This window comes from Canis lupus, chromosome 16 (assembly GCF_048164855.1).
Source record: "Canis lupus baileyi chromosome 16, mCanLup2.hap1, whole genome shotgun sequence".
In the NCBI taxonomy this organism is placed as follows: domain Eukaryota; kingdom Metazoa; phylum Chordata; class Mammalia; order Carnivora; family Canidae; genus Canis; species Canis lupus.
This window is the reverse complement of record NC_132853.1, coordinates 12,654,566-12,676,374: the sequence shown is the minus strand read 5'-3', so window position 1 is coordinate 12,676,374 and position 21,809 is coordinate 12,654,566. Positions and strand designations below refer to the sequence as shown.

General features: G+C 62.0%; 4 protein-coding genes across 7 annotated transcripts; 1 reads left to right on the top strand and 3 right to left on the bottom strand.

Moving 5' to 3' along the window:
- Positions 1-315: 315 nt before the first annotated feature.
- On the bottom strand, positions 316-5,435 carry STPG3 (sperm-tail PG-rich repeat containing 3). Its single transcript, XM_072778863.1, is given in 6 exon segments — positions 316-2,706; positions 2,801-3,082; positions 3,322-3,410; positions 3,518-3,652; positions 3,726-3,889; positions 3,983-5,435. Coding segments are annotated over 6 exon segments (1,188 nt in total). The 5' UTR covers positions 4,090-5,435; the 3' UTR covers positions 316-2,295.
- On the top strand, positions 4,233-10,649 carry CIMIP2A (ciliary microtubule inner protein 2A). The gene is made up of 10 exons (XM_072778862.1): positions 4,233-4,506; positions 4,928-5,027; positions 5,237-5,341; positions 6,028-6,160; positions 7,617-7,831; positions 7,913-8,151; positions 8,240-8,366; positions 8,563-8,657; positions 8,979-9,096; positions 9,362-10,649. The coding sequence occupies exons 4-10, from the start codon at positions 6,105-6,107 to the stop codon at positions 9,448-9,450; spliced, it is 939 nt and encodes a 312-aa protein (XP_072634963.1). The 5' UTR covers positions 4,233-4,506; positions 4,928-5,027; positions 5,237-5,341; positions 6,028-6,104; the 3' UTR covers positions 9,451-10,649.
- On the bottom strand, positions 9,443-11,947 carry TUBB4B (tubulin beta 4B class IVb). Its single transcript, XM_072778860.1, has 4 exons — positions 11,789-11,947; positions 11,396-11,504; positions 11,204-11,314; positions 9,443-10,658 (listed from the first exon to the last, which is right to left on the bottom strand). The coding sequence occupies exons 1-4, from the start codon at positions 11,843-11,845 to the stop codon at positions 9,598-9,600; spliced, it is 1,338 nt and encodes a 445-aa protein (XP_072634961.1). The 5' UTR covers positions 11,846-11,947; the 3' UTR covers positions 9,443-9,597.
- Positions 11,948-15,221: 3,274 nt separating this feature from the next.
- Positions 15,222-21,741, bottom strand: SLC34A3 (solute carrier family 34 member 3). Of its 4 annotated transcripts, XM_072778847.1 has the most exons (13): positions 21,337-21,459; positions 19,868-19,991; positions 19,505-19,594; positions 18,933-19,061; positions 18,714-18,857; positions 18,524-18,635; positions 18,248-18,443; positions 17,972-18,061; positions 17,794-17,881; positions 17,535-17,702; positions 17,339-17,455; positions 17,135-17,259; positions 15,222-15,800 (listed from the first exon to the last, which is right to left on the bottom strand). In XM_072778847.1, exons 1-13 carry the CDS (start codon positions 21,397-21,399, stop codon positions 15,336-15,338), a joined length of 1,911 nt encoding a protein of 636 aa, XP_072634948.1. In that variant the 5' UTR covers positions 21,400-21,459; the 3' UTR covers positions 15,222-15,335. The 4 variants fall into 4 exon arrangements, 2 of the variants coding, with proteins under 2 accessions (XP_072634948.1, XP_072634949.1); XM_072778848.1 differs by lacking the exon at positions 17,135-17,259; XR_012008502.1 differs by lacking the exon at positions 17,135-17,259 and having other exon boundaries at positions 15,661-15,800; positions 17,548-17,702; positions 21,337-21,741.
- Positions 21,742-21,809: the final 68 nt, after the last annotated feature.

The window sequence follows — 21,809 nt, the reverse complement described above, 5'->3', positions numbered from 1 at the left end:
GCCGGCACCGCAGCCGCCCACTTCCGTCTGGCGCAGCCCGTCCGCGCTCCTACCGGTCCCCCGGAAACGCCGCCGCGGCGCAGAGGTTCCGGAGAGCGGGCTGTGGACGAGGGCCCCGCCCCCAGACCCCCCGGTGGCTCCCCCTGCCCCGCGGCTTGCGCGGCCTGTGAGCTTACCCTCTAGATAAGGTTCTTCTGAGGGGGCATAGCAGGGTGCTGCGGAGCACCTGGGGATGGGGGAACCGCGGAGGGGGTGCTGCCCGCGGGCTAGGCCTCCTTTATGAATTTCAAAACTAATCATTTTGACCAAGTATACTTTAAAATTTTTTTAAAGATTTTATTTATTTATTCATGAGAGACACACAGAGAGGCAGAGACACAGGCAAAGGGAGAAGCAGACTCCATGCAGGGAGCCCGATGTGGGACTCGATCCCAGGTCTCCAGGATCACGAAAAATCCTGTGGCTTACCTCACAGCAGCCTCTGACACTGAGAGTATTTTTTTGCTTCAAGAAAATGAGGCTCCCTGCCCTGGGGCCTCACCAGATGCTCAATCCTCTCTCCCCCGGAACTGGGACAGGGACGGGGACAGAATGAAGCTCACAGCACAGGGGTGTTGTGAAAACTAAACTCTTAAGTGTGCTTCCAGAAGCGCCTAGCAGAGACCTGGGGACAAAGTGGAATCGTGACCTAGGACAGGCACCCTCTTTCACCCCCGTGAGCACCAAACCCCCAAGCTAATCCAAGGTGGTAGGCCCTCGGGTTGACCTATGTATCCTGGCACACCACGAACTCAAATCTGAGGTTTCATGGTGCCCCCTATCCCTTGCCGTGCAAGAAGCTCCTACACGGTCAGTGGGCACTGCCTGGTCTGCACCATCCACGGGCTCCTCATTGCTGAGTGTGCAAGCCCCTGGACCCAGCATTCAGCCCTCTGCAGCCTCTCACCTCACCAGCTCACCCCCTTCCATCCAAACAGCCCTGTATCCTCCCAAGTTTGGCCACACCAAACATCACACCCTTATTGTGTGCCTTGGCTTCTGAGGTTTATCCTGCCAGAAATTCCCTTCCTACCGGCTGGCAAACTCTTCGTCATCTTTATTTTTTTTTTTTTAAGATTTGTATTTATTTATTCATGACAGACACACAGAGAGAGAAGGAGAGAGAGAGGCAAAGACACAGGCAGAGGGAGAAGCAAGTTCCATGCAGGGAGCCCGACATGGGACTCGATCCTGGGTCTTCAGGATCACACCCTGGGCTAAAGGCAGTGCTAAACTGCTGGGCCACCAGGGCTGCCCTTGATCATCTTTAAAAGTCACTTCTGCCACTGACTCCTCCAGGAAGTCCTCCTTTGTCAGCCCAGCTGGAGGGGTTTGCTCCATCCTTCCTGCTGGTCCCACTCCTGACTTGGAGCCCTAGGAGTTGCTAGCGGGGCCACTGTGAGCAGAGCTCCTGCTCCCCACCCCCTTTCCCCATGAGCCAAGCCCCCAAGGACAAGGCTTCTACAGCTTTGTCTCTGTTGCCTGCTGGCTGAGGCTGAGCTGATCAGCCCAAGACCTAAGGACGGCCATCTGCCATGCCACTGCTCTGGTTCCCAGGGGTGCTGGAGCTCGACCCCCCCCAGTGGTTCAGCCCTAGAAGAGGTCACAGTACATTACACTCAGACTCCCTGGGCCTTGGCCTCCCTGCAGAATGGGATGATGTCCACACCACAGCAGGTGTTGTGGCACTCACTGCCTTTTTGAAGGGGTCAAGCTCTGGCCCAGGATATGGGTGGCCCAGGGAGGACCTCTGGAGGAACTGGTGCAGTGATAGGAGCCACCACCAAACTGCATGTGCGGCCCCTGGAGGGAGACAATCTTGGTGACAACCCCTGGGTAGAAAGGCAGGGTGTTGCTGTGGGTAGGGACAGGGCCCTAGCAAGTGAAGGCCCAGGAAGTCTGTTGGCTGTGGCATGACCTGCATGGCCCCGGGCAAGTTCATAGGTCCCTTGGGCAGGAGCTGAAGAAGTGCGGCCAGGCCCTGACAAGCTGGTCCTCTGGGCTCTTCCCAGTGACTGGGCAGGCTGACCTCACCTCAAGATGGCAGCTGGACCAGTCCCCAGGGTAGCACAGCTAGGTGGGGGTGTCCTGTATTGCCCACAGGGTCCCCTCCCATTCTGTCCCCAGCCAGGAAGTCCCAGGCTGCCACCCTACTCACCCTAGAAAGGAGAGCACCAAGGGGGAAGCAGAGGGAGACCCCTGGCCAAGGAAAGCCAAACATGGCAGGTTGGCAGCAGCCTACATCTGTGGGACAGCTCACCAGTCAGGCACACAACAGAGTTGGGAAGAACCAACAGCATCTCTGTATGGCAAGGGAGTGGGCAGGTGGGGGCTTCCAGCTGGGACCCTCTCGATGTCCATGGCTCACAGAAGGGTTAGCCAGCCAGACGGGTGGATCAAAGGTGCCCAAGGAGTCAGAAGGCCAGGTTGGAGGCCCAGAGTTCCACAGGGAGGCCTGGGAAGGCCCCCAGGGAGCCCAGGGCTGTGCCCAGCAGGTGCTACAACGTGCAGAAGGGTCCTGTGTCGTGGCGCTTGGATCTTCGGACACCCTGGATCACCACTCCAGGCGCTGAGGGGAAGCGCGAGTCATAGCAATCCTCCACGTGGTAGGCAGCCGGACCGGGAGAGCGGGCTGCAGAGACAGGGTGGGAGCCAGCTGCCGCACAGCTCCCAGCACAGCTCCCAGCTGCCAACGGGCGGAGCCCGCACCCCCGCCCCTGGCCTGGCCTCCTCCCTCAGAGGCCTCCTTACCGGAGGTGACCCAGGCGGTGAACGCAGGTGAGCGGCTCATGGAGAAGGCGGGGGGGCGGGGGCTCCGCAGACGGCACCCAGGAAAGATGTTGTAGGTGTTGGGGCTAGGGCTGGGGAGCTTCCTGGCCTCCGGGGCAAGCGGCGGCTGGGCACGGATCCCCGCACCCTCAGTCCGCAGCAACCCCCGGCCGGAGGGGGCCTCAAGGGCCTTGGAGGCGGGGCGGGGACCCCCAAAGCTGAAGGCCGGGCAGGCAGGTCGGCTGAGCGGCCGGTAATCCGCGGGCGATGGCCACTACTGGGAGAGAGGCTGCTGCAGGCCCCGCCAGCCCCTACCAGGCTGCCTTTCCGCGGGTCCCGGGCCCCCTCCTCCAACCCCCTGCAGACCCCGCCCCGACCCCGCCCCGAGCCCCGCCCCCGAGCCCCGCCCCCCGAGCCCCGCCCCCGAGCCCCGCCCCCAGGCCGCACCGCCTCCTCCAGCCCTCCGGGCCCCGCCCCGAGCCCCTCCAGGGACGTGCGGGGCTGACCCTCCACCTTTTGCTCCTGGTTGAAATCAGCCTTCTGTGTGAAGGGGCTTTCGCTTTGGAACCACAGGGTCTGCCACGCCCTGCGACCACCGCCCTCTGCTGGAGCAGCGGCTTGGTTGGGGAGGGAGCGCAGGCTGGCGGCCGGGGGGCCCCTCTCCCGGGACACGGGGCGGGCGGCTGGGGGCTCAGGGAGGGGCACGCACCGCGGCCGGGGTGCCGGCGGCCGATGCTGAAGCAGGGGTGTGGGGAGCACTCGCGGGCGGAAGCGTTGGGCACCCGGTACTTGGTGGGACCGGGGACCTGCAGGTCGGTCACGATGGGTGGACGTCGCTCCAGCCCTGGCAGGAAGCAAGCTCTGGGCCTGGGGACTCAGCAGACGCCTCCCCACCCGCTAGCAGGACCCTGACTCACACAGCTCCCTCAGGTCCTGGGTGCAGATAGGAGGGCACTCGTGGAAGTGGACGGGCCCCACCGGCACCCTGCAGTGGGCCTGGAGCTCCTGCACCCCTATGGGCCACATGGCCTCCCAGGCGGCCTCTGGCTGGGGAGCCCACAACAGTACAGTGGCCTTGGGCCTGCCAGGGAGACAGAGCAGCGCTGTACGGCCAGCCCAGAGGCCACCCCATCTGAGCTGCCCCTCCAGCGCACCCAGCCCCCTGGGAAGTTACTGGGCTGGCACAAGTGGCCTCTGCCTCAGGGGGCCATGGGTCCAGTGTTGGCCTCCATTGATGTAAAAATTTGCCAGGAATTTCACAGCTTTCTGGTCAAAATTCATTGTCAAAGTATCTGGCTCCCTTCCCAAGGGACACCTCAGAGCTCTGTGACCTCACTAGCCAGTCATGGGCACCCCCTGCCTCGGTTGCCGGGGACTCCCTGGGAAAGGTGCATTGTCCAGCCCTGGGAGGAGCTGTTACAAGGGGTCCCCCACCCCTGGCCTGTGGGATGGGTCGCTGTGGTGTCAGCCTCGGCCAAGAGGACCCCTCACATCCCCCAGTGACTTCTGGCTTGGCCTCTTCTCCCCTTCTTTATCCCAACCCCTCTCCTCTCTTAGAATCTGGGGTCCTCTGGAGGGCCAGGGTCCACTTGAGCAGGGCTTTGGGAAGACTGAGGCCTCTGCACAGGAATGAGAAGAGTGGCTGCTATGGGGGCCCAGCTGTGCAGGGCCATCCAGAATGAGGAGAGTGGGGCAGAGGTGGGGATGGGTCCAAGGAAACTCCCTGGAGGGGGCAGAGCTCCTGCTGGAAACCCACCCTTTAGAAAAGCAAAGTATTGGAAGGTGGTTCTGGGTGGACCATGCTGACCAGAGGGTCTTGGGACTGGAGCTGCCTGGGGGTCCAGGCAGGGCTGAGGTATGGAGGCCTGTTTTCCACTTAGGAGGATCCCAGAGGCTGTAAGGTGTCACAGATGAAAGGGCTACCCAGGTGGAAACGTGAAGGAATCATAAGCCGAAATGACAGAGCCCACTGGGCACCAGGGCCCTTGCTATGCCCTCTGCCACTCACCAGCCTGCCAGTCCTAGCCCTGGTCCTGACCTAATCCACACAGACAGGGCCCATTCGAAAACGTCCCATCCTCCAGACCCACCCCACCCAACCAAGTCTCTTTCTCTCCAGATCCCTCCCATCCAGAACTGACTCTGGCCTCCGGAGGAACTCCAGATGGGTGGATGGAGAGACAGAGGGAAACTTGCTTTGTGACACACGTTTCATTAGGGTGAGGGGCTTGCGGTCTGTGCTCTGGGCCCCCTCCCTTGCCACACAGTGTTCTCCAAGGGCATCACTGATGTGGCTGCAGGTGCAGCTTTGGTAGCCAAGTCCTTGTCACTCTCTGTAGCCCTGATCTCTCCCTATAACAAGTCTTACTCTGATGGCTGACATGGCACAGGTGTCCTCAGGTCGATGTCCATCATTTCCTTCTGGTAGGTGCTTATGAGTGAAGAGCCCTGTCCAAGTACGTGACGTCCACTGAGGACTGGACACATACTCACCAGCTGTTTTCGGGGGGCATCCAACACCTCCATCATTGGCGTATGTCAACCTTGTGTCCCTGTGCTTCCTGCCCGTGGGTTCTTAAGACGCTCACATGATGTGGATTTCTCTACCATGGTGTTAATTGGTCTTGTTTCTGTGAAGTTTTGACACTGATAGTGTATCTCTCCCTAACACTTGTTGCAATCTTTTTTCCCAGCTTGTAGTCTGCCTTTGAGTATCTGTCGTGTTTTTTTTTTTTGACGCGTAATAGAATCTGCTCATTTTTTCCTTCAACGTTTGTTTTTATCGTTAGAAAGTCATTCCCATACAAAAAAAAAAATAATAAAATCAGGTGTTAAGATGGAAAACAGACCTCAGTTCCAGCAGAAAGACTCTCCAGGACAGAGTCCCAACAGAGCTTAGACACCTCCCCAATGAGGCCTCCCATGATGCCTGAGAAGCTTCCAGGGCCTCTGGTCTGAGGAAGGGGCTCAGGTGGGGAAGCTACCTTTCAGTTGGCTACTGGCCTCCTGGGGGTAGCAAGAGTCCAGGCTCAATGCCACCCCACGCTTCCTGGCAAGGCCAACATGGCTGTCCCCTGCTCTGAGCTCTGAGGCCCTCAGAGTGCTGCCTGTCTGGGCCTGGGTGTTCCACCTGTAAAATGGGAGCACTCACAGGGTTAAGGAAGGGTCCTGGACCAGGAAGTCCCCAACAATGGCAGGCCCCTTCACAATGGTTTCCAGGCAACGGGAACTCCTCTCAGGGAAGGGAGTCAGACGCTGAAAGGGGCTGGAGCCATCAAAGGTGCTGTTGAGACAAGATGACAGCTACTCAGAAACACGGTCTCTTCACGCCAGAACCTCATTACATCCCTGGGTGAGGCTGGGGGAGCGGGGGAGGAGGCTGGGGGAGCGGGGCCAGGTCTGGACGCTAGGGCAGGGTGCCCTCCCTGCCAGCACTGCACCAAGAGCCCCACCCGATGGCCAACAGGCCTGTGATGAGCAGAAACGGGGACGGCCCAGCAGCAGGATAAACCCCAGATGCCCCAGAGGGGGTGCCACATGTCTTCAAGACCTAAGCCACTGGAGCAGGCGGATGGTGGGGGCACCAGGCCTGCCAGGTTGGGTACCCCTAACATAGAGGCTGAACTAAAACGAGCCCCATGGGAAGTGTATGAGTACACCTACGTGCACACACACACACACACACCCAAGGGCAGGAAGGAAGGCTGGAAGGGAGGCTAACCCAGCTCTTCACAGTAGTTCTAGGGGAAACGCAAGGCCAGGTGACACAGAAGACGACCCCTGCCCTTTGCGCTCCAGCCCTGCTTATCTCTCAAAGTAGTAATTCCACATTTGCTTTGGCAGGTTTTTCAAAAGAAAACAATTTGCACTGCCTGGGTGATCATGCAGGCCCCACCGCTACCCCCCCTTCTGTCTCTAAATGATGGGATGCCTGGGTGGCTCATTGGTTCAGTGTCTGCCTTTGGCTCAGGGTGTGATCCCAGAGTCCTGGGATGGAGTCCCACATCGGGCTTCCTGCATGGAGCCTGCTTCTCTCTCTGCCTATGTCTCCACCTCCTTCTCTCTCTCTTTCTCTCTCTCTCTCTCCTGTCTCTCATGAATAAATAAAATCTTTATTTTTTAAAATATTTTATTTATTTATTCATGAGAAACACAGAGAGAGAGAGAGAGAGAGAGACAGGCAGAGGGAGAAGCAGGCTCCATGCAGGGAGCCCAACGTGGGACTCGATCTGGGGACTCCAGGATCAGGCCCTGGGCCAAAGGCGGCACTAAACCGCTGAGCCACAGGGCTGCCCAAATAAAATCTTTAAAAAAAATAATAAATGACACCTCAGCCATTACCTCCTACCAGCAGCCCTCCCACCTGCCTCTCAAATCCTGGTCCCATACAGTTGGCTCCTGGCCTCATGGGTGGCAAAAGTCCAGGCCAAGTTCCTGCAATGCCCAGAGGGACCACCTTTGTAGGTTGGGCTGTGCCACGGTCCAGGCCTGGACCCAGTCACCATCCCCGTAAGCGCTTGAGGGGGGCAGAGATCCCTGTCCCCTCATCCTCAGCCTCCTTGCCTGAGGCCAGCTGGGAAGAAAGTAGAAGGCAATCTGGCGGTAAGGACGACCGTGCATCTGTTCTGGGCCAGGCCTGTTCTCAGTGCTTGCCTCGTGCCTCCCATTCAAGCCCCGTGCACCTCAGAAGGCAGGTGTCCCAGGACCACCATTCTGTAGGTGAGGTCAGGTACTTTGCCTATGGCCAGCAGGCCGCGTCCACACCCTGCTCACAGGGGCCCCACCTACTCTACCTCTTCCCTCCACAGCTATGCTGGCTTCTATCCGCAACTGCGCTACCAGGTGGGGAACACCTATGGGCGCACCACTGCTCAGCTGCTCACAGACCCTGGTGTGCAGAAGAGCTCCTGCTCTGTGCTGTCCCCAATATCCGAGCCCAAATTCATTGAGGACTTCAGCAAGCCCAAGCCACCTTCAATCCCCTGCCTTGACCTGACTGAGCCCTACATCCCCCACTACACCGGTAAGCCGCCCACCCACCAGCCTTGCCTGCCCCAGTTCACCCTCCTGCCTGTTGTCACTCATACCCACCCTGTCCATACAGGTATGAAGCCCTACAAGAAGTTTGAGATCCTAGGCCGGTTCCCACCCCAGGAGGTAGATGCTCAGAAGGGGCCACCAGGAGTAGAGAATATATCCAGGCAGGTCCTGCTGCCTGCGGGCTTCATGCCCTACCCCCCCTATCCCCCGTGCCCACCAGGCAGGAAGGGGGACTCCAGAAACTTTGGACACCCAGGCCTGCGGAGCACCTCCCCTGTCCACGAGGCCCCTGGGCAGGACCAGGTAACTGGGAGAGGTGCTGGGACTAAGCCTCACCCCAGCTGGGCCCAGTGGGGCCGCTGAGGCAGTGACTTGACCCTTCCCACCCCAGCTGTACCATTGCAGGAAGGAGTACCACCCACCCCCAGCTCACCAGCAGGAGACCCTGGATGTGGGCAGGTTCCACAGGCTGCCCCAGCTGGACCACCCCAACCTTATCCAACGCAAGGCCATCTCAGGTGGGAGCCCGGGGTCTGAGTGTGAACTCACCACCCCCAAACATAGTCCAGCAAGGCTCCAGGGGCCCAGGAGGATGAGGGAGAGCAAGTGAGGAGGGCTTGCCCCGGCCCTGCCCACTGTTTCCTAGAGTGTGGGTACACCTAGCGGAGATGGGAGGGGACCTGGGGTAGGACCCTGACCACTTCCCTCCTGTAGGCTATGCTGGCTTCGTCCCTCAGTTTGCCTGGGTGATGGGGGTCAATTACCGCGAGGGTGTCACACAGGCTATGGATGAATTTGACAAGAACCAGGTAGGACACCACCACACCGGGGCCTGTTCCCAAATGCCCAGCGTGGTCTGCACAGTGGCATCTGCCTCAGGGCAGGTAGGAGCACAGCTAAGGCTCAGCTAGCTTCCCTGGAGGGAAGCCAGAGGCTCCCCCGCTCCTCTGCACCCACCTCGGTTCTCTAGTCGGGCCAAAGTTCCCTGCTCTGGAACACTGTGGGGAGTGGGTAAGACCCCCCCCCCCACCCCAAACCTTAACCATAGATCAGAACAGCTGCCCAGTCCTCACCACGACCTACCTTTATGAGCTGGGGAAGGCAGGTTGTGTCAGCACCTGTTTCCACAGTTCCTCTTCAGAAACCCCATCTGTGCCCTGGGTGAAAGGCTGCCCAGAACACACTGGCCCAGCAACACCATCTATAGCAGCCAAGGCCTGATCCCTTTCTACATGGGGTTCATACCATGTGAGTACACAGTGGATCACTCCCTCATCCACCTCCTAGATAAGGTCACAGGGACCACCAGGCCACTCTGGGGAAAGAGTTGGGTGCCTGGGATCCCCTCTGCCCATGCTGTACCCCCAGACCATAGTGGCCCTCCAGAGCTTCATGGTCAAGCTGGGCAGGAAGCAGGTGCCCAGGGCAACCCCAACTCCTGTGAAGCCTGTGCTAACCCCTACTCTGGGCATGTGGCAAGGCCAGGGGCTCAGCTGCACACTGTCCCTTGTAGCCATGCAAGACAACTACGCAATGACATTTGGCAACAGTACCCGCAGGGCCTATCAGAAGGAAATGGAGAGGCAACACCAGACACTATGAAAATGCTTTAATGGTGGCATCTGTACAGCATGTGACGTCCAGACAGGAAAAAGAGCGAGTGCACACAGAGACACGGCTATCAGAGAACAGGTTGTGAGCGAATAAAGAGTTCACACAGCTTCCACGCGCTTTACCAGGTTATCAGCTCTAGGCCACCTCCTCCTCCGCCTCCTCCTCGAACTCCCCCTCCTCCTCGGCGGTGGCATCCTGGTACTGCTGGTACTCAGACACCAGGTCATTCATGTTGCTCTCGGCCTCTGTGAACTCCATCTCGTCCATGCCCTCACCCGTGTACCAGTGTAAGAAGGCCTTGCGCCGGAACATGGCCGTGAACTGCTCTGAGATGCGCTTGAACAGCTCCTGGATGGCTGTGCTGTTGCCGATGAAGGTAGCAGACATCTTTAGCCCCCGGGGTGGGATGTCACAGACAGCTGTTTTCACGTTGTTGGGGATCCACTCGACAAAGTAGCTGCTGTTCTTGTTTTGGACGTTCAGCATCTGCTCGTCCACCTCCTTCATGGACATGCGGCCCCTGAATACTGCAGCCACAGTCAGGTAGCGGCCATGGCGGGGGTCACAGGCAGCCATCATGTTCTTAGCATCAAACATCTGCTGGGTGAGCTCGGGCACCGTCAGGGCCCGGTACTGCTGGCTACCTCGGCTGGTCAGTGGGGCGAAGCCGGGCATGAAGAAGTGCAGGCGGGGGAAGGGGACCATATTGACAGCCAGCTTGCGCAGGTCAGCATTGAGCTGGCCAGGAAAGCGCAGGCAGGTGGTGACCCCACTCATGGTGGCAGACACCAGGTGGTTGAGGTCCCCATAGGTAGGTGTGGTCAGTTTTAGGGTTCTGAAGCAGATATCATAGAGAGCCTCGTTATCAATGCAATAGGTTTCGTCTGTGTTTTCTACCAGCTGGTGGACCGAGAGGGTGGCGTTATAGGGCTCCACCACCGTGTCCGATACCTTGGGCGAGGGTACCACACTGAATGTGTTCATGATCCTGTCTGGGTACTCCTCCCGGATCTTGCTGATGAGGAGGGTCCCCATCCCAGACCCAGTCCCCCCACCCAGGGAGTGGGTCAGCTGGAAGCCCTGCAGGCAGTCACAGCTTTCAGCCTCCTTCCTCACGACATCCAGCACCGAGTCGACCAGCTCTGCGCCTTCTGTGTAGTGCCCCTTGGCCCAGTTGTTCCCAGCACCACTCTGACCTGTAAGAAGGCAGCCAGTCACTCTCTGCCGGGCATGTGGTCACCACTGGTCACCCATGCCAAAAAGCCCAAATAACACGGTGTGACGGGACACACACGGCTTGATCTGCATGTACAGCAAACGGACCCCAAATCTGATAAAGCAACGACCATCCCCTTTAAAACTTAAGTTAGGGTCAACACACCTTTAAATCCTCTCCTCCCCACAGTCCACCCCCGCCAATTCTCAAGAACAGAGCACTGCAAAGCACTGCAAGGCAGGCCTCCCCTGCCTCCCAACTCAACGTTACAGCAGGAAGATTACATCTGCTGGCTTCTTCCCTGCGGGTGAACAGCTGGGCCTTCCTCCCAAAGCCGCTTTAGGAGGAGATTCAGAGACTCCACACAGGGGAGGAGGGTGTCCAGAGGCCCTAGCTTCCACTCCAGCGGCAGAATGGATCACGACCTCAGCTCTGCGGTGCTGCCGGCTGCGACCTTGGGCACCCCTTGACCTTTGAGCCGTCCTGGCTATCATGCCGCTGCCCAGCCCCCATCCCGCAGCTCACCGAAAACGAAGTTGTCTGGCCTGAATATTTGCCCGAAGGGTCCCGAGCGCACGGAGTCCATGGTGCCGGGCTCTAGGTCCACGAGCACAGCGCGGGGCACATACTTGCCACCTAGGGGGAGAGAGGGGGACGTGAGCGAGCGGAGAGCCGAGGGGACGCAGAAGTAGTTGAGGAAGGGGCGTGGTGTCTCACCGGTGGCCTCGTTGTAGTACACGTTGATCCGCTCCAGCTGCAGATCGCTGTCGCCATGGTAAGTGCCGGTAGGATCGATGCCATGCTCGTCGCTGATCACCTCCCAGAACTGTGAGGGACGCAGGCGGGCCGGGCCCGGGCTGAGTCACGCCGGCAGAGCCAGCCCCGCCCCGGATGGGCGCGGCCCTCCCCTCCCCCCACGCCGCTGCCGCCGCCGCCGCCTGCCCAGGTCCGTCCCCGGGGGCCCACGCCGCCACCCCGGCCCCGACCCAGCGGGGGCCCGCAATGCGGGGGGCCGCCCGCCCACCCGCTCGCCTACGGCCGCCATCTTCTCGGCCGCCCGCCCATCCGCCCGGGAGACCCGCGCCGGGCCCCAGGAGCCCCCCTGCCCACCTTGGCGCCGATCTGGTTGCCGCACTGGCCGGCCTGCAGGTGCACGATCTCCCTCATGGCGGCGGCGGCGGCGGCGCGGGCGGAAGGACGAACGCAGAAGCCGAGGAACGGGCGCGCAGACTGCTACAACCGACGCTCCGCCAACGCTTATATAGCCGCCGTGCCCGCCCCCGCCCGTCTCCTATTGGACCGCCAGAACGAGGCTGGCAGGCGTCCCGGCTTGATTGGCTGCGCTCCCCGCCGATCCGTCCGCCTAACGCCCACCTTCCCAACGCCGCTCGCTCTTTATTGGTCCGCCTCGGCCTCCGCTCTCCCTATCAGAACCCCCGCCCTCGAGCTGCAGTGCTCTGCCCATTGGGTATTTCAAATGATTGATTTGCCCCCTCATTGGCTGGCCCCGCAGAGCCCGCCGACCGAGGGCCGGCGTCTTGGTAACCGCCGCAGTGCCGCGGGGACGCGCGCGGGCGTGGGGGGTGGGGCCTCCGGGGGAGGGCCCGCGGGCTGGTGCGGAGGGCGGGGCGGCTCTGCAGCCCCGGTGGCCTTAAGGAACCCAACGACGGGCCGGCGCGGGAGCGGGGGCGCTGCGGGAGCCAGGGGATGGGGGGTGGCCTGACGCGGGGCCGGGGGCACAGGGGGGTAGGTGCCCCGCCGCCGTCCTCGGTCCGCGTGCTCGCCCGCCCGGTCGCGGTCAGGTGAGGGAGCACGTGGGGCCGCCGTCCCGGGGGCCCTCCCCGTCGCCGCGCTCTTGTTGTGGAGACGGCGCTGCGCCGCGCCGGTTGCCGGGAGCCTCGGCCCCGGGAGCACGCAGAGCTGCGTGGAGACGCGGGCGGGCCCCTGACCCCGATCCCTGGGCCCCGCTGCCCCAGCCACGCCTGCACTGACAAGTGCTTTTGCGTTTCCCCAGTGCTTGAGGGAAGTCTACAAGGAAACACAGTTATATAACATGTGGTCGCACTTGCGGTCCGTCTTTCAAAAGGGCACTCGCAGTCTGTTCTTAGACCCTCTTAAACTCCCGAAGGGCAGCCCTGCGTCAGCCGTGGCCGCCCGCGCCTCCCTAGACTCTGGTTTTGCCCGCGAGCCGCTACCCCGTCCCTGGCTTGTCTCCCAGGTGCTCGGAACTGCGGCATGCGGCAACCGCGACCGCGAACGTGTGCGGGAAAGTAGGAGCAGGCGGCGTGCTGGCTAGAGCCCAGGGTTCTCGGGCCCACAGTGGTCTGCAGCTGTGCTCCTCCAGGACTGCAGTGGCCGGAGGGTGAGTCAGCACGGCCTGTGCGGGAAGGTGGACCCGGCTGCCGGGCGAGGTGCGCACAGGGTTCCCTCAGGCCCCGTAGACTCGCTCGCTCAGTTGCCCAGGCAGCCGTGGGCTGGGCCCGGCTCTGCCGCAGTCATACATCCAGAGATCCGCGGAGGAAGGGAGCAGCTCAGAGGTTCCCCAGTGAGTCCAGGAGGGCTGCTCTTGGAGTTTGACAAAGGCTTCTCTGCCCCCCCCCCCCGGCACCCCCTTGCCCCAAGCTGTGGGGCCTGAGATCCCCGGCCCCGCTTCCTGCCGCCTGTGCCCACGTTTCAGTGTGCCACCCCTACTTTGTAAACAACAAACCAGAGGCTGTGTTTCTGCCCAGGTGTGAGCCCTAGAGCTCAGAGACACCGGGTTGTCCACCATGACCCCAGGAGGTAGACACTGAGAGCAAGACCACGAAGTCTCCCTGTGGCCCTCAGGCATGAGCCCAAGGACCATGGTGGTAGCTGCTATACAGGCTTGTGGGGGAGGCCCTGCAGACCCCCCCACCCTGAGCCCAGGCTGTTCCTGCCTCCTTGTGGAGAAGTGGGGCTGTGTGGGGCAGGAGGGCTTGGTCACAGGGTGGGTCTGTGGCCAGGAGGGATGCGGAGGCCTGGGCAGGGCTGTGGGAGAGCTGGGCGCCTGCCCCCCCCACACCCCGCCCCAGCCTGCAGCTGTTGGAGGCATCCACAAATGGAGGCTCTGTTTACCGGTGGCTATGGTCCCAGCGGGAGGGTGCGTTACTGCCAGCCAGGGGCGGCAGGCAGACACTCGTCCATGGCCTCAAAGGACCCGCAGTCAGCCTTTGTGGGCAGCCTCACCCGCCCCGGAAGGAGGGGTGCCTGCGGTGCTTCCCCCCCTCCCTCCATGTCCCCACCACGGGGAGGGAGAGCTCCTGCACGCGTCTCCCCAGGGCACTAGCCAGGTCCAGCCCAGCTCAGAGGGCCCAGAAGGCTGATGTCCACCCCTGGGAGTGTCCTGTGGTCACAGAAGGCGGTTTGGGGGTGGGGGACAAGTTGGAACGTATGAGCCCGCCCCCAGTCTTGCTCCCAAGAGCCCCAGAACAGGAAGCTACCTCCATTGGTGAGCAGCGAACCCCAGGCTTCAGAGGCCTGGAAGCTTGGTGGTGGGGGGGACAGAGGACATGGGGGGCAGAGGGGAATGAGGGCTGGGAGTTCTGAGGGGAGTGGAAAGTCAGGACCCTTTATGCGTTGGCCCTGAGGCTCCCCAGGTCTGTTCTTGCTGAGCATTCACTCTCCCCACACTGGGGCTGGGTGGGCAAACCTGGAGGGCCCCGGGAGGCGGTGCCAGACAAGGAGGAGGTGACTGCCTATAGCAGCACTGGAAGAGCTGGAGCAGGCCAGACTCCTACCCATGTTACCTCTACCTCTCTACTCTGTGGGCATGTGCCCCTCAGGGGAGGAGCGGGGGGGTAGGGCAGGAGCCCCCTGGGGGGGTGCACCCCCAGCCCCAGGTGGAGGGACAGTGCTCGGCCTCTCCCTCTGCCCGCTGACCTTCACAATCCTCACAGCCAAGGGGTTTGGGTGGCATGCTGGCAGGGGCTCCAGGTGCGGGCAGGACCCACCAGGAGGTGGGTCATGTGGGGAGCAGGCGAAGGTGGAGGAAGGGGCACTGGGCACCTGGTCCCCTGGGCCACGGCATCCCTGAGCCTTTGCTTACTCAGACACTGCCCTGTGCCCTGCCCATCGTGGGGGGCAGTATGGGAGTGGGGGTCTGGGGCCTCCTGGTCCTTGCTCATCCTCTCCTCAGGCCCTGGGCACCTGCAGGAACCATGAGGCTGGCTCTCGGAGGAGCTGCCGGCACCTGGCTCCCAGGGCGCATACTCAGGGGTGGTGGGGCGTGGGAGCCGGCCACTCCTCCATCCTTCACCCAACAGTCCCAGCTATGTCCAGCCACAGATTCTTTCTGAGGAATGTCTCTATGCTCCAGACTGGCCACCACTTGGTCCCCAGAGGCTCAGGAGGGAAACAGAGTTACAGCCTGGGACTCTGGGATTAGGTGTGTGCCCACACCCACACGGGCTGTAGAGGGTCCCAAGTGTCACCTGGGGGACAGCCGGAGCTGGTTCACCTCCAGTTCACCCTGGAGCACGATCAGGGGCCCTCTGTAGTAAGGGGAGTGCAGACCACTCACACCTGAGTGAGTCATAGCCTTGTTTATTTGCAAAGTAGGCAAACCAGGTGACTCAAGTCTTCTGCTACTGGATCCCCCGGGGTACCCAGGAGCCAGTGAAGTGGGAATGCCCGCCCTTCACAACTGCTGGGAGGCCAGGACCTCAGGGTTCTCATAGCAGTGGGCCTCCTTGGCAGCGGCCTGAGGGGGGCTGCAGACCTTGCAAGGGCAGCAGCTGCTCACCAGGCGGTCCCAGGGCTCCAGAGAACGGAGCCAGATGGGGAGCCAGGCCCAGGACCTGAGGTGGCGGGGCAGCCAGGCTGGCCGGTGCCGCTGCAGGACATTGACCAGGACGATGAGGAGCAGCAGCCCCACCAGGGGTCCCCCGACTGCAGCCAGCACCGTGCTCCCTGCCAGGGAGAGCCCGAAGGCAGCCAGGGGCAGCAGCAGGAAGCTGAGCAGCAAATAGGCAATGGCCACCCAGCGGTAGTTGGCAGTCAGATCCCCGAAGCGCTTGGCCAGCGGGATGGGCAACCGCAGGACAGGCACCACATACCACAGCAGGATGCCAGCCAGATTGAAAAAGAAGTGGATGAGGGCAACCTAGAAGTCCAGAGGGCAGGCAGGGTTAGGAGCCCGGGTCCTAGGGCACACAGGTCCCCTTTGGCTACTCAGGACACCTGCTCTTCCTCCTCCGACCCATAGCCACCCCCTACCCCAACAAAAAGGATACTAAGTCGGAAGCCTGTTTGAGGTCCCTGTGTTCTCAAGGGGTCCCCTTAGAAGGGCAGATTCCAGCAGGGTATGGGTATGCTCCTCTAGTAGCGCCCCACTCCCCCCTCCACACACTTACGGGGTGGGATCCCAGTCTAGCATCCCAGTGTGCTAGCTACATCACCAGTGGCCTCCCGGACCTGCTCTCCTGTGCTGGCTTAGCTTGCCCACACCTCATGCTTAGTGACCTCACTCCTGCTTATCCACAAGTGGGCTTGGCCACCCAGCCCTGGACTCTGGCCTGGCTCCTGTGGGGAGGAGGTGCATGGCCACACGTGCAGGGAACATAGCCCACTCTGGGGGCTGCTGGCCTTGAGAAGTCGGTGTGGAAGGTGCAGTCGGAGGGCTTCCTGGAGGGGGTGGACCAGGGCCCTGCACTGAGAGGGTCTGAGTAGACAGAGAAGAGGCAAAAATCCAGGTGGGTGGTAGGGAGGGCTTGTGGGCAGAAGCCCAGCAAGATCTGGGCTTTCAGGAGCTGTGCCTGTCTGGGCATCTTGGCAGAGGCAGTGGAGGAGGGAAAGCAAAAGCAGAGCCAGGGCAGTGGACTGCAGCAAGGGTGACTTAGAGAGAGACTTAGCAGGGCTAAACGGGACTGAGTGTGGGCCACAGAGCTAGGAGACCAGAGGGAGGCATCCTGGAGGCAGAATTGTGGTCTTGGGCAAGGGCAGCTGGGAGCACCCGGCACAGGTGTGGTAGGGCTTTGGCAGGAAGATGGCATGCCGTCCAGGTAGGGACCTGTTGGGTTTAGGTGCGGGGGGGTGGGGGGGGAGGGTGCATCCGAGAGGTGGTGGGATAGGGGGGCTTGAGATCCCTTGAAGGAACACAGCACGGGGTGGGGCTGAGGACAGGGATTCCTCGAGGGAGGTTGGGCAGGGGCTTCCAGGAAGGAAGAGCGGGCACCCCGAGGCCATAGTATCCTTGAAATGACCTGGTCCCAGGGGAGGAAGAGCAGGGCTGGGGGTCCAAGAGATGTCCACAGGATCCCCAGGGTTCCAGGAGGTGGGGCTGCAGGTCTGACCTGGCAGCCAGATGTGGGTCCCAGGACAGCGAGTGCCAACCAGGCTGCAGGACTGGACAGGAGGGGGCTGAGCCCAGGGGGAAACCACAGGCCTGGGGTGGAGCGGGAAGGCCGGAGGGCAGGGAGAGGTGAGGGAGGGTGGTACCTGGAGCGCACTGAGCAGCATGTCCGCAGGACTGGCCAGGGCAGCCAGCAGGGCTGTGGTGGTGGTGCCAATGTTGGAGCCCAGGAAGAGGGGGTAGGCCCGCTCCAAGCTGATCACACCAACCCCTGCGGGAGCCGGGGGTCTCCACCAGGGCCAAGTCCTCATCCCCTGCCCCAGGGCCCTGGGGGCCCCCTCTGCACTCACCCATGAGGGGCACGATCGCCGCGGTGAAGACGCTGCTGCTCTGGAGCACGAAGGTCAGGCCGGCGCCCACGAGGATGGCCAGGTAGCCGCTGAGCCAGCTGAACGGGAAGGGGAAGTCTGCAGGGGGGGAGGGTTGGATCACCCTCTGCCCGCCCCCCTCCCCGCCTTCACCCCCAGGTCCCCAGTCTGGCCGCACCAGCGTTGATGACCTTCCTCACAGCCTGGGCGACGCGGCCGCGCAGCACAGAGTTGAGCAGCTTGACGATGAGGACGAGGCAGGTGCAGAGCAGAAGCAGGGAGGCGGCCAGCAAGATGAAGCCCACAGCCAGGTCTGTGAGCTCAGTCCCCACAAACAGGTGGTGGCCTGGGGGCGGGGCGGGGCCGGTGAGCCGGGGGCGGGGCGGGGGTGGGAGGGGTGAGCCCAGGGCGTGGCTGAGGGAGGGGCGGGGCCTCACAGGGCAGCTGCTCCACCACCGTAGAGCTGTTGCTCTCGGGGCAAGGGCCGGAGATGGTCGCTCCACAGTCGCTGCTGTTCCCCGAAGTCTGGGGAGGCAGGGCAGGCTCAGGATGGGCTCAGAGCCGGCGGCACGAGTAATTCCGCAGGTCAGAGATCGGGGGTCAGAGGCACCTCACCATCACCTCCCGGGTGCCGCACCATCGCTTAATGAGACTGCCGTTGGTGGCGTTGCCTGAAGCACTGCTTGCAATCATATCAGTGTCCAGCTGGGGGACAGAGGGATCGTGACCATGTACTGGACCCTCAGGGCTCGGTTGGGACTCTGATGCCCACAGCCCAGCCCACTATGCCCTCGGCCCTGGGCTCAGGGTAGAACCCGGGGCACTACCTCCCCCCCACTCCCACAGTGCTCGGGGTGCAAAGGGCCTCTGGAGGGCAGCAGCCTTCCTCACCTGCACGATGAGGTGTGTGAGAGGCTTTGTCAGCACCTTGAGGATGTCGGGTGCCTGACCCCCGGGCTCCAGGCTGGTGGCACCCAGAGCCAGAGCGCTGAGCCTCTCCAGCAGGGCTGTGGCGCTCTCCAGGGGCAGCAGGATCAGCACGGTGAGCCAGTTGAAGATGCTGTGTACGGCCGAGCCACCAAAGGCCCTGCCGCGTGGAGCAGAGTGGTTAGTGGCCCCGGCTGTGGCCTCGCTTGCAGCCCCTGGCCCTCCCCTCCCCCCACTCACCTCCGAAACTCATCCCGGTCCCCTGACTGTGCCATCGAGACCAGGGTGCTGGTGATGGAAGTGCCCACGTTGACGCCCATTATGATGGGCACACAGGCCTGGACAGTAAGCACTGTAGGGGTGCTGCATCAGCCTCTTGTGTTCTGCCCACCCACCACCACCAGCCCGGGATGGGAGGGAGGGCACTCACACTTGGAGGCCACCATGCTGACCACGATGGAGGAGGATGTGCTAGAGCTCTGCACGAGAACTGTGACCAGCACACCAATGACCAGTCCAGCCACAGGGTTGGACAGCACCACGTTGTCCTTAAAGATGTCTCCAGCCATTTTGCCTGTGTCCACAGGAGGTTCACTGAGGCTGTGCAGGGCTGGCTGCCCGCCCCACCCCCAGACCCTTGGGCACTCACTGCTCAGCAGCTGGAAGGCGGAGCTGAGGATGTCCAGGGAGCAGATGAAAAGATAGAGGTTGCCTAGGAGCCCACAGGCCTTGAGGAAGCCAATGACCACCCGGAGTACCCTGCCGGCCACGCTGAGCTCTGAGAACACAGGGCAGGGCTGTGCTTAGCCAGCCCTCACCCAGCCCTGCCCTGCCTGGTACCCCTCGAAGTCCTGTTCCTGTCTCCCTCCAGGGCAGGGTCTGGGTCAGCCTCCTTGTCCCCCATGGCGGGCTCTGGGTCCCTCCTCTGTTCCTTTGTAGAAAATGGCCCAGCAGACCGCCCCTAGGACCTCCCAGAAACCTAATGATCATTAGGAGGGAGGAGGAGGAGCAGAGTGGGTGGGGTGGCTCTCATCTCCAGACAGGGCAGGCAGCTGAGCTGAAGGACCAGGGCCCCTGAGGGGGTGGCCTGCTAAGTAGGTTTCTATGTAGCCTGTGAGGCAAACCTCTTCCCTTCTGTCCCTCCCCAAGGACCATCTCCACACTCAGACCCTGGGGAGTTGGAGCCCTGTTTGCCCAGTTACCCAGCACCTCCAAACCTACCTTTCCAGGATTGGCCAGTGTCCTTTGGCTGAGGGAGGTCCCAGGGGTCCATTTCCCCCTCTTCCAAGACTGGGGCAGAACCGGAGGTCCCTGCACGAGCCAAGGTGAAGTAGGGCCAAGGATACTCCCAGGTGGGGGCCAAAGGGGGTGGAGGGGCCTATGGTATAGGGGCTTGGGGCAAGAGGCAGAAACAGGGAACAGAGAGGAAGGGGGCCTCCAGCTTGTCTGGCCCTGACCAGAATCATCACAAGCCGCCCTGGGCTCTGCAGGAACCCCTCCCCACTTAAATGGGTCAATGGATCAGGGGCTGGATGGGTAGGCAGAGGGGCAGGCTGAGGCCTGCTGCCCTGGGGCTCCTGGTACCTGCATTTCCCAGACTCCGGTCCACCAGGCCAACTGTGTCCAGAGTATGGGAGGGGACCTGGCCACCCGTGAGGGAATTCGGCATGGATTTCTGGCAGGGACAGACCCAGACCCAAGCCTGGATCTGGTGGGGGGAAAGTCAGGTCAGACGTGTGTCCTCCTGCTGCCCCGCCAGGTCCTGGGGTCCTCTAACCTGAGATCTGTCTTCCCTCCCCACTCCCTGCTGGCCTTGGTGACTTCCTGTCTCCTCCATGTACAGGGGGATGGTCACAGTAACCTCAGGCAGCTGTCAGGCGAGCCCAGTCCAATTTCGGGGAGCAGAATCGAGGGGGCCCTGGCTCCCTGGCTCCCTCGCTGGTCCTGGCTGGAAGAAGACTTGGTGGGTGGCCCAGGGCACAGGGTGCTGGGTGCCGGAAGTGGTTAGGCGCTGGGAACCCAGGGAGCTTCCTATCAGGTGTCATCAGGGACACTGCAGATGGTCCCAGTTTAGACTTTGGCATTTGATACCAAACGGTGACGTTTCCCCTTGATAAGGGCCACACCCCCAGTGATGGGGGCAGGGCAAGGGGCTTGGGTGCCCCCACCCCAGCTCTCTTCAACCCTCTGGGTCTAGTCTTCTCCCCCAGTTCCCTCTCAGTCCCCAGGGTCCAGGGCCCAGGTCACCCCTCCCTTCTGATTTTCATTCTCAGCTTGGGGAGGCTTAGGGTGGGTCCTGTGCCCTGCGCCAGGAGGTCACCCAGCCCTGGTCCTGGTGTCCCCGGGCCCCCACCTGGTTCTAGAAGCTCCTACCTGTGAGGGGAGTAAGGGGGCGCCTGCGGGGAGGAGACACAGGGCGGAAGCAAGTGCCGGTCAAAGATCTGCTGGGCACACACATGACCTGCTGTGCTCTGGGCCCCATTAATGTTTACCCAGGAGCGGAGGCCCCAGAGGGGTACCTGTACAGCCCTAGGTGCTGCTATTGCCTGGGGCCAGGGCTCCAGGGCCCCAGCCCAGCCCTCTTACAGTGGGGTTTCTCCCTGGATGGGCCCTGAGCCAGGCCAGGTGTGTTGCAGGGCTGGGCTCAGGCTCTGCGTGCACGACTTCCACCAGCAGACGCTGCACACTGCCTACCTGGGGCGAGGCGGGGCAGGATGCTGGGGCTCTGGCAGCTTGGCCTGGAGGCCCCTCGGGAAGTCAGCCCCGAGTTCTGCAGACCTCACTGTGGTGGTCCCTACCCCATCAGATAGTGGGAGGGAAGCCCTTTGCACCAGGTGGGTGGGAAGGGCCTCAGCTCTGGGGTCATCCAGTTCAGATCCGGATTCAGGGCAGGGCTGGGCCCGGCAGAGCTCCCAGCAGCCTCAGCCTCAGTGCTGGGTAGTAACAGTGGAGGGTGTTGCACTTCCATCTGCAAGTTGGGCAGATGGGGTGGGGGCAGGGTGTCAGGACCCATCCCCAGGTCACAGTGCTGCCTGGCCCACTGTCCACCCTACCTGGATTGGCAGACCTAGCCCGTCCTGTCCACTCCCACAGGAGAATGATCCCAACCGGCCCATGGTTCGTGGGTGCCTCAGGGTCAGTCCCTTCCTGCTGCTCTGCTGCACATGCTCCTTCCCCTCCCCCTTGGGCCTGGTCTCCCCAGGGGGCCTGCTGGCCACAGCACCCTGGGCCAGATGCTGCCCACCAATCGCTGTATGCCTGGGGGACTTTGCCCCAGAGAAGGAGGAGGTTTCTGAGTGTCCTCTCAGCAAATTTTCTTGTCCCTCCCCATCCTGCTCCCACTGCCCAGGGCAGGCCCAGCAGTCCCTCCCAGAGGCTCCCGAGTGGCCATGTGACAACTCTTCCCTGGATGGGGATGGGGATGTTGCAACCTGAGTTGGGGGAGTGTCTGTGTCCATAGCCTCCAGCACCTGCTATGGCCCCTCTGAAGGGTCTGTGTGTGGGTCACCATGAGGCAGAAGGAAGC